At 36.3% G+C, this 10,810-nt stretch overlaps 2 protein-coding genes across 3 annotated transcripts in view; one reads left to right on the top strand and one right to left on the bottom strand.

Moving 5' to 3' along the window:
- Positions 4,585–5,935, top strand: LOC109833868 (WD repeat-containing protein 55 homolog). 2 transcript variants are annotated; one of them, XM_020401716.1, is made up of 2 exons: positions 4,585–4,728; positions 4,871–5,935. In XM_020401716.1, exons 1-2 carry the CDS (start codon positions 4,712–4,714, stop codon positions 5,283–5,285), a joined length of 432 nt encoding a protein of 143 aa, XP_020257305.1. In that variant the 5' UTR covers positions 4,585–4,711; the 3' UTR covers positions 5,286–5,935. The 2 variants fall into 2 exon arrangements, with proteins under 2 accessions (XP_020257305.1, XP_020257312.1); XM_020401723.1 differs by having other exon boundaries at positions 4,591–4,728; positions 4,921–5,932.
- The window catches only part of LOC109849403 (ruBisCO large subunit-binding protein subunit beta, chloroplastic-like), a 5,002-nt gene continuing 1,251 nt past the window's right edge, over positions 7,060–10,810 (bottom strand). The window contains exons 4-14 of the mRNA XM_020419234.1: positions 10,636–10,731; positions 10,146–10,388; positions 9,365–9,599; positions 9,120–9,289; positions 8,835–8,912; positions 8,666–8,737; positions 8,490–8,594; positions 8,328–8,420; positions 8,147–8,239; positions 7,592–7,757; positions 7,060–7,446 (exon numbers count right to left, since the gene is read on the bottom strand). Coding sequence (XP_020274823.1) covers positions 7,433–7,446; positions 7,592–7,757; positions 8,147–8,239; positions 8,328–8,420; positions 8,490–8,594; positions 8,666–8,737; positions 8,835–8,912; positions 9,120–9,289; positions 9,365–9,599; positions 10,146–10,388; positions 10,636–10,731 — 1,365 coding nt within the window. The 3' untranslated portion in view covers positions 7,060–7,432. The remainder of the gene's footprint in view (positions 7,447–7,591; positions 7,758–8,146; positions 8,240–8,327; positions 8,421–8,489; positions 8,595–8,665; positions 8,738–8,834; positions 8,913–9,119; positions 9,290–9,364; positions 9,600–10,145; positions 10,389–10,635; positions 10,732–10,810) is intronic.

The raw sequence follows: 10,810 nt of genomic DNA, 5'->3' as shown, positions 1-10,810 counted from the left end.
ATATATTAGGTATACATCATGTCTGTGTATGTGTAAATATATGTGTATGTTTATGTATATATGTACGTATGTATGTTTATGTATGTATGTGTGTACGTTAGACCAACTATGTAAGCATGTCCTCAATATTAAAATCGAAGAATTAAAATGCGGACAAGTTTTAAAGGAAAAAAATTGTTGGAATTGACATTTTCGGCTGTCTGTTTGGTAGATTTCCTAAAAACCAAGAAATTGAAATGAAAAGATGGAAATCTCAAAAAGTGTAATTTCATCCATTTCCATCCCTAAAACTCACGGGTGGCGCTACAGTCACACCCCCAACCACACCCCTAACCACACTTCTCTCTCGCTACAGTGCACTGGGGCTCATATGAGATTTTTTTTAAATTCTCATGTGGGCCCCAGTGCATTGTTGCGAGAGAGGAGTGTACGTGGTTGGGGGTGTGGTTAGGGGTGTGCCTATAGCATTTTCCAAAACTCACCCACAACATCCAATAAAATATTATTTTCATCCAACAACTCATCCACAATATCTAATAAAATCCACAACATCCAATAAAATATTATTTTCATCCAACAACTCATCCACAATATCTAATAAAATATTATTTTCATCCAACAACTCATCCTCCACATCTAATAAAATATTATTTTCATCCACAACATCACTCAACTCAACTCATCTCATCATTTCAAATCACTCACATCATCCTATAAGATGGTGACAACTCATCTCATCTCATTAACATTTCATTTCCACCAATTTCCTCCCAAAAAGCTAGAAAAACGATTTTCTTAAGTGTGAGTCACATCATTCAATAATATAATGACAACTCATCTCATCTCATCTATTTTCTTATTTTTAAGATTGAACCAAACAAAAGAAAACAACCTATTACGGAAAATAAGTTTCTTATAATTCATTTCTTTATTTTTTTCGCCAACTAAACAATATCAAAATAAGTTATCTTAAAAAATCACTCACATCATCCAATAATAAGGTGACAACTAACATCATATCATCTTCAATTCTTTGATTTCCTTTTTTTTTTAGCCAACCAAACATTCCCAAAACAATTTTTCTTAGAAATAGTTTTCCATTTCTTTGATTACCCTCTCTTTTTAGGCAAACAAACAGCCCATAAAATTGGAAGTGCCCAATTGAGCTTTGTTCAATTATTGAGATTTCAGCTGGCCCATACAACTCTACAAATTGGGCTTGCCGAAAGTTTGTTTCCCTAAACTTTTCCTTTTAGATTTAGGTTGAGTTTCCGAAATTGTTAATACTGTTGTGCTAATTACAGGTGCAAACAGTTCACATATGGCTCGAATATGATACTTATTAAGCCTGTAATTTTTTTACCATTCATAAATACAGATACAAATATGCATTGGTAAGAAAATTGGTAAGAAAATTTCTTATGCGTATCCGCTAAAATCAGATACAGATACGGATATACATGCACTACATATACTCACAAATATCATACAAAAACAAAAAGGATATGAGAATTATCAGAAAATATTGCAAAAAATATAGTTCATGTTATACAAGAGACTTCATTAATATGTTTGTTATATGTAAAAAGTTTAGATTAGATCTCTTGATCATCAAATTAATCTCAAATCCATTAATCCAAGGAGTAAAACTATGGTAAGTGTTTGACCAACGTATTTAGGATATTTCAACAGTACAAATTTAGATGTTTCTCTATATATCTATATCGGTAACCATATCATAACAGATCTAGGTTTATTAACCATATCCGTATCCTAATAGGCACGGATGCAAATATTTCCTCGGATACATATATTCTTATGCACCCCTAGTGCTAAATGCTGATGATACAAGGGAGACATGTATCGAGGACAAAGTTAAGAAACACGCATTAGGTAGTCCTGTTCTCTTTATAAATGGACGACCAAAAAAATACTAAGTTGGATATTTGAGGAAGCGAAAGGCTAGACAAAAAAGAAGAAGAAGAACTACTTGTGCTTGGTGAGTGAGATGAATAGGAAAAGCAAAATTGAAAGCTAATTTTATATCTCCAAGAGTAAGCCACAAACTTCGTAGATATGGTTTTATACACTTCATGGTCTCGTATGTTACAACATATCAAGATTATTCAATGATCATCCGTGATAAGAACCCAACACCTGTATTTGTTATTATGATCATGCATGATAAGAACCCAACACCTGTATTTGTTATTATGGATGAGGCCAATCCAAAGTATTGAGCCAGTTTGGTCCAAATCCATGACGATTGACCGACCAAGTCCATCCATAGCCCCACATTTTGCCGGATGTAAGTGCTAACGAGCAAAGGGAGTACCGTGCATGCTAAAAAAATTGTACATAATCCAAATTTGCAAGATGATATCCTTGAATAAGACGGGGAAAGGCCAACAACCACCAAGACAAAGGCTATTATATCGGTATCTTAGGATTGCAAAGGCCCATTGGGATGGACTAGGCTAATCTATTTGTACTCAATCGACTCAAAAGGATCGACTCAAAAGGATCAACTGTATTTGAGTCACGAGTCCAAATATATATCAACTATGTATCATGCATTACGTTGATTTCATAGTCCAAAAATTAGCCCGTGTAGTACTAATTTACTAGTGCGATCGGATCAGATGTGAAACATCCATGACATTTATCACATTCGAATCTGTTGAACTAACCCGGGATGCTAATGCGAGTACGTGTATGCTTCAACAAGGTAAAAGCGTATCCATGTCGAACAAATAAAAGAAACGTATACTCAGATGCACAATTGGATGAGAGGGAACTACTGCAACTCAAGCAGGCTACATGATGCATACGATACACAAATAAGGTCTCAAATCATAGTTTATCGATGCGTTTCAACACATCTACAAACTTAAAAGGAAGATATCTCGATCATGAAGATCAGTTTTGGATCAACTAATTTCAGATACTTAACATTATTCATATCTGTATCCTATCAGGCACACAGATAGAAGGCACCCACATTTATCGTCATCTTGAGCGTCATTCATCGTGTACTATTGAATTCTACGGTCTAGATAATGCTGTTCTGAGCAGCTTAGATCTGCACTACACCTTCCATGTTCCGATGCTACATACATTTGAGCAGGGGCATTAACTATATTTTGCAATATTAGTTGCCCAACAGAAAAATTCTCCCCGAAAAAAGTAACAGTGAAGGAACAAAAATCAACAGGTCTGCATTAAAAGGAGACAAGACACAATCCCTAACCCTGCAAGGAAACCACAAGGCACATAGTGGCATGATTTCTCGCCCCGTTTGATTGCAGACATTACTCATTGTAGCTACCTCCATTGAATTCTCATCCAAAAGGTAGGATATCCCAAAGATTTGGTGCAGTGGGCCACCTTAAATGAGGCCCATCACCCTCTGAGCTGACAACAGCCTAAGGTTGGAGAGCTCATTTAAGCACCCACCTCACTTTGTTCACAGGTCCCTATTCTCTAGTTTCAAGTGTCCTATAAAGAATTCATTGACCTTCCATGTGAAAAATAACATGTAGGTGTCTATAAACTATTCAAGGAGGGGAAGCAATGAAACTTGGGTGGTTTTTCTTCACCTCCCTGGATTTTGAATAGTTTTCTTTTTGAACCCATAAACCTTTAAAGCAACTCTTTTCTCCTTGGTTGTAGGACTCATTGTATTTAATTATAAATACAATGCTAATTGTCCCGCTACATCGCTTTGCTATATGCATTATATTAGGCATAAGTGATCGAGGAGCGATTTATGAAATAGTCACATTTCGTCTAGACAACAAGCATTTTTCTTATTTTGATTTGATACCGTATCTATAAACTTGCCATTTTTATGCCGAAAAGTAACAACTATAGAAAATCCAAAAAGTGCAATGATGTATTAGATCATTTACCAGGTGTAAAAGAACACTGTTTAAGATTCATCGGAGCAAAGGTAAATTTGTAAAGAACAAACTACTACGATAACAGTAGGGGTTAGTTGAACATGGACCCCTTGTCTAATTGTTGTTTTGAACTTACTACCCTTGTAGTTTCATTGCTACAGAGAAACCCCCTGGGTATTTTTTTTGAATTTTTTTTTTTTTACCATGAGATACTTATTAATGTTCACCCACAGGGGATATCTACCCAAATTCCACCACGGGTAAAAAAGAATAAAAAACTTCTAACAAAGGGGGTCTACCTGCAATAATTAGACCACAAGGGTAGTAAGTTCAGAATATCGACACTAGGGGGGGCTATGTGAAATTAACCTAACAATAGAATAGGAATAAGGAAGGTTGGTGCAATATTCCCCCAAAGGCCCAAACCAGACAAAAGGCTAGACTAATCAGCAACTTATCAGGTCCTAAATTAGAGAATAATAAGAAGCTTAGCTCCAAAACCAACTTTGCATTTTTTAAGAGTTGATAATGACAATGAAAGAGCACGAGGACAGATGGAGATGAATTGAGATATATCTAATGTTGTGCCCTTTTGGCATGATGACAAATTGACAGAGAGTTGAAAGCTTGTGAAGGGTTGTGGAGAAAGTTGTAAGGATGGGCTGTCTTAAATTTCCTATTTAAAGAGCATTGCCTCCTCACAAGAAAGAGGGAATTAAAGAAGATGGGATGTTCCATTCTCATGAATCTTTAGCCCCTTTTATTCTCTCCTCCACCCCCTGCTGCTGACCTGTCAGAGATTTTAAACAATGCCCAGAGCTTTCAGGTGGTAGATACTTGCATACACATTTCACATATCATATCATATCATCCTATTTATTGCTGTGTATCTAAAAAGTTAGTAGCAGTACAGTTTGCATTAATCTTGAAATCTTTTCTCATTGTTTCTATGTATTGGCTGGCTTAAGCTGTCCCATTTGGCTTAGTTCTCTCTTGTTCCTCCCTCTCTCATTCTCAGTGATGGAGTTTTCTTCAGAGGAATGCAGCAGCAGTGAGTCAGGATGGACCATGTACCTAGCATCCCCCATGCATGATGACGACGACGACGACGACGACAACGACGACAACGGAGACGGTGAGGTTGAAGATGGTGTGGGTGAAGATGCCGCTAGAAAAATCAGCAATGACGATGATGATGAGGATGACGACTCCATGGCTTCTGATGCATCGAGCGGACCAGCTTATTGTAATCACTCATCGAACAAAGGCAATGGACAGGGGAGTAAGATTAAGGTGGAGACAAAGAAAGAGGAGAAGAAGGCAAAGGGTTCAAAGAAGGGGCAGGGAAGTTCCAAGGGAAGAAAAACAAAGACTGACAAATGATGGTAATTTATTTTTGTTATAAACACTAGTAGTATAATATTTTGGCTCGTTTGGTTGTAGATGAGGAGGGTTCTCCTCTTGTTTTACTACTGTTCTAATGATATATATATAATTAGTTGTTGTGATGAAGTTTCTTACTGTGTTTGATGGAGTACTTGTAAATAGTTTTCTTTTTTTAAAGATTTCGATCCTTTTCGCTGTCAAAATATAGGGGAGAACCCACTTTTTAATTTCAATCGTCCTTTAATACTTAGTCCTGATTCAGTCCAAATGTCACACTTACTAGTGTTTCCTCATGATTTTGAACTCATTTTTCACAGCAACAGTTAAATAGTAAACGGCTGTGTTTGAAAAAAGTGGACTCTCTACTGTATTTCTGATGGCAAAGAGGAGCCAAACAACTTGTTTAATTATTCAAAATTGATGCTATGAATCTGTAAAATATAACTCTTATAGTACTGCCCAAGCTATAAAATTCCATTCTCTTTTTTATTAATGGCTTAATGTGTGGTTCTTTTAATTAATCATAGGCAGGTGTTGCGGAAAAATATTCAGTAATCAGGAGTGACCGGTGATTTATTCATGAAATGATTACAGAAAAAATGTTCAGCAAATGAATAAAATATCTTTTCATGAAGCTATTGAATAGAAATAGAGATAAAACTTTGTACAAATTATTCATTTCTTCTATTTTCTTAATCGAACTCTTTCTAAGAGCATCTCCAACCACAAAACCCAAAATGGTGTAGTTTTTACATCAAGTTGGTGTAGTTTTTACAGCATCTCCAACCACAAAACCCAAAATGGTGTAGTTTTTACATCAAGTTGGTGTAGTTTTTACACCAAATCACTATTCCATCTCAAAACCCAAAATGGTGTAGTTTTTACATCAAGTTGGTGTAGTTTTTACACCAAATCACTATTCCATCTCCTACCCATTACACCAAATTTTACAAAAAAAATAATATTCCTTTTTTTATTCTTATCTTTTAACATTTTAACTATTTAAAATATTTAACAAATTATGTAATTATATAATACATTACATATAATTTTTATCTAAATGGTTGGTATTTCTTTTTGAATTTTATTTTAATAATTATTTTATACTCTAATTTCATTATAATAATTAATATAAAATTGCTACAGTGTTGCGCCATTTCTGGCGCAACACTGTAGCACCCCGCTAATTTAGCGGGGTGTTTGGCGTTCCATTGGAGCGCCAAAACACTTCAAAATAGAGTTTTGGCGCTCCATTGGAGATGCTCTAAGCTCTCAACAAATTCATAAAGGATCTCTTCACCATATCATCTGGTGCTCAATTTCATCAAGTTCTCTTGGTTATGCCCTCGGTTTCCATATATTCTTTGGTTAAATTTAGCCTTTGTATTCTAATTAAATCAGTAAGTCTATGGGAAGCTTGAGGTTTGATGATTCGTTAGCTTTGTGCATAAATTTCAAGATTTTTCATGAGAATAATAAATTAGTTATTTCAGGATTTGGTATGATCTGACAGCTTGAATCTGAAAGTTTTAAAACAGAATATATCAGGTGCGGTCAAAATTGGTTTTCTGCCTGCTTCTTGTTATTTGGTTGTCTATATTCTGCCAAACGTAGGTTCAGCCTCTTTTGCACTGATTATTAAGCTTTTCTAATGAGTTTTAAGTTTTAACTTTTTATTTTGTAAGCTTTTATTTCCCTGTACCTATTTTTGAGTATTGAAATCCCAATCAAAACAACACTGCGATTTTCATTCGATCAGATCAGGTCCAAGTGCGGGGGAAAAAATCATTATTTCATAAAATTCCATAGAATTATATGTTCTGATCATCTTTCATGGTCTATTTACTCAAGAGAAACACACATGAGCATCCACATAAAAAGCATAATTTACAAAGGAGAACAACATCCTTTCTCGGGCAACAGGGTGTGGAGCCGTACCTTCTCTCGCGTAGCTCTCATTCCTCCAATTGCCATGTCACGGGTAGCTGCATATTGTGGTTGAGTTGTCTTAATCCATTATCCTCCGAGAAATCTCTCTTCTAGCTCCAACTTCCTCAATTAAAAGTTTGACGTGCAAAATGGATGGAGAAGACTGAGAACGGTACAGCAAATGACTGCACAGCTGAAGCATCTCCACCAGCCGGCTAGAAAGGAATAACTGGAAACGCAACAAACCGTCAAAAATACATTGCAAAAGAATCCGACTTAATTCACGTACACGTTACAGAAAATAACACTTCAATCAAAGTTATATGAATTCCAAATTGATGACTGTGATATATGTTTTGTGAATAAAAGCACACCTGATCTTGGCTTAAAATTCGAAGAAGAAGCAGGCTTAAAATTCGAAGTTGGCATGGGAGTACGATAAGGAGTGGGCAGATCTTCATTTGCATCAACAACCACCAAATCAGATGTAATAAAAGTTTTGGCAACTGAAGCAGCATTCTCCACACAACACCTGACTACCTGAGAAAGAATTATACAAATGAACGGCTAATCATCAAAATACTAATCTCTTTCCAAGCAGAACAATGAGCAAAAAAAAAGCCCCAAGTCGATACAACAACACAGGACATATCAAGCCCGATGCCAGATTTACCTACAGTAGGTACAAAAAGTTTTGTCACTAGAGAAACTACAAACAACAAGACCTAGCATTAAAACTGTCAGACAATATGGAAGGGCTTCTCTCACTTTCTAGCTTAGTTTTAAGGTTACCGTTATTTATTGTCATGAATCTCCTTTCTTCTTTCCCCCTTAAGCATATGCTAAAGTTTCTCCTGCCAAATTACTTCTCTCCAAGTATTGAGACATAAACATTGTTGTCGCCACTATCAACTTAATATTATGTGTACCTTGGATGGATCTAAAATTCCCGCAGCCATCAAGTCTTCACAACAGTTGGTAGCTGCATTATAACCATATCTTACATCATCAATGGACAACACCTAAAGAGTAAAATAGAACATCAGATTGCGTGAATTCGTGAAGTATCAGATGATAGAAAATTGGGAAGTTATCATATAAACTTCGGACCTTCTCTACAACAACGCTCCCATTGACACCAGCATTTTTTGCAATCAACTTTGTAGGATAACTTAAAGCCCTTTTAAATATTTCTGCACCAATCTGTAAACCAATAAAAGGTTAGCAAACTATAAAAATGAGGATCAAACAAACAAAATTTTATAACAGTACCTTCTGTTCTTCATTATCCAAAGAATCCTTGATGCGATCCACCTTAGTAGACAGCCTTAATAGACTACATCCACCACCAACTACAACACCTTCCTCAATGGCTGCCTACAACATTATTCAAGAGTTTTACGACATCTTCTCTTATACAAGATTATTAAGGATAAGGTGCAACTTACTCGTGCTGCATTGAGAGCATCTTCAATTCTTAGCTTTTTGTCCTTCAATTCAACTTGTGTTTGTGCACCAACCTGCCATTTGGTTTCAAGAACACTATTTACTGAACAGGCATGCCATTTCTTAACAATTGCACAAATAACTAATGGACTTGCTACCACGTTATCTTACCTCAAGCATTGCAATCCCACCAGACAACCTTGCTATCCTCTCGTTTACTATTTTCTTGTCAAACTTTTCTTCAGAGTTCTGAAATTTAGGAAAATAGCCAGTTTAGAAATATGATTTCGAGGATTTATAGGATGAGTAAGGAAAGGTTGTCAGTTAGAAGCTTTCTCCGTGAATACATGTATCAGTCAAATTGTATACTGCACATATCTGTCGTTTCGTTATACTTACGGGGCGGGGGGAGGGGGGAGGAATAAAGTTTTATTATTATTATTATTATTGTTTTACCTCAGCAAGACTTTTTAGTTGAGAAACCCTCCTCTCTACTGCACTCTGGGTGCTCCCATCAGTAACAATTAGTGTCGAATCCTTGGTGATTACAACTTTGACAGCAGAACCTAAAACCTCTTTTCCAGCTTTTTCAAGAGTTAATCCCATCACATCTCTAACTACTTTACCTGCAAACCAATAGAATATAGTCACAAAAAGTGCAGAATGATCTACAAATTCAGTACAATGAATCCCTATATCACCTCCAGTCAATATAGCAATGTCATCTAAGTAGTCGCTCTTGCGCTCTCCAAATGCAGGAGCTTTAATAGCAGCTGCCTTCAGCACACCTTTGAGTTTGTTTCTAATTATTGGAGTCAAAGCATCCTCTTCAATCCCCTCTGCAATTATCAAGATTGGATAGTCCTCTTGTACCGCATTGTCCAATATCCTGAACAATTCCTTAGGAGTCGTGATTTTTTTGTCAACCAATAGTATCTGCACTGAGAAGTTCAAGCTGTTAAAATTTGAAGCGCTATTGTGACGGTTGGGGGTTATAATTTTATACTTTGGCATGCTTGCAGATAGAACACAAGGACATTCTTTTTTATTCGCTTTAAATGTGTGGTTGGGGGATTTGAACCTCGGTAACCCTGATACCGAAAATATTTTTCACAATATCATAACTCCAAAGTAACGATAAGGGTTTGAGGGTTATAATTGTACACTCTTAACACAAGAATAAATAATAATTTTGTTGATAGCAAAAGGTAAGTGCGGAAAGAGACCCAGTTCTCTCGTAGAACCCATGCATTTTTTTTGACTCACTTACCTTCAGGAGGTCTATTTGTCAAAAAAAAATCTAAATAAATAAATAAAATAAAAAAATCTCTTTCTCTGTGGGTAAAAGAGTAAAAAAAGATTTCACTCAGGGGGTCTATCTGCAATCATGGAACTACTTAGGTCTATCTGCAATCGAGTCATAGTATAGGGGATTTATCCACAAGTAACACTTCGCAAAATAGTGACAGTGTGTGCAACAACCTTGCTGTTATTCAACTCTGCTGACATATTTGCACGATCAGTAACAAAGTAAGGTGACAGATAGCCACGTTCGAATTGCATTCCTTCTAGTATTTCCAGATTGTTCTCTGTGCTTCTTCCACTCTCAACTCTAACTACACCTTTTCTGCCGACTCGTCTAAGAGCATCAGCAATCATGTTTCCTACAGTGTAGTCATTGCCAGCACTAACTGCTGCAACATCAGCGATTTCGTGGTCTTCAATCTGCATGATCAGCACATCTCATCAAGAAAATGTATGAAATAAAATGCAGTGTGAGTTCTTACAAAAGTTTCAGAAAAGGATCTGCGAAAACATGAGGAAACAGTACGCAGAATATGAAAATGACATGCCAGTAGCTAAAACAGTACATGAGGTTGAGAAGGAATATCATTATTTTCATTAACGAAGCTGAAAGCAACATTTGTTCACTAATAGTGATACTTGAATAGTTAAAAGAAGTCGGGAATACCTGCCTTGACATCAACTTGAGTTCAGAAACGAGAGCAATTGCGGTCTTCTCAATTCCACGAGCAACTTGAACAGGATTCATCCCAGCAGCAAGTACCTAATGGGGAAAATATTTTGATAGATGCCAGTGAGGAAAGAGCATGAACAATTACTGAATGCAAAAATCTACAACGGTT

The sequence above is a fragment of the Asparagus officinalis genome, chromosome 1 (assembly GCF_001876935.1).
Source record: "Asparagus officinalis chromosome 1, Aspof.V1, whole genome shotgun sequence".
Classification (NCBI taxonomy): domain Eukaryota; kingdom Viridiplantae; phylum Streptophyta; class Magnoliopsida; order Asparagales; family Asparagaceae; genus Asparagus; species Asparagus officinalis.
The sequence above is the reverse complement of the archived record's forward strand: the minus strand, read 5'-3'. Positions and strand labels throughout refer to the sequence as shown.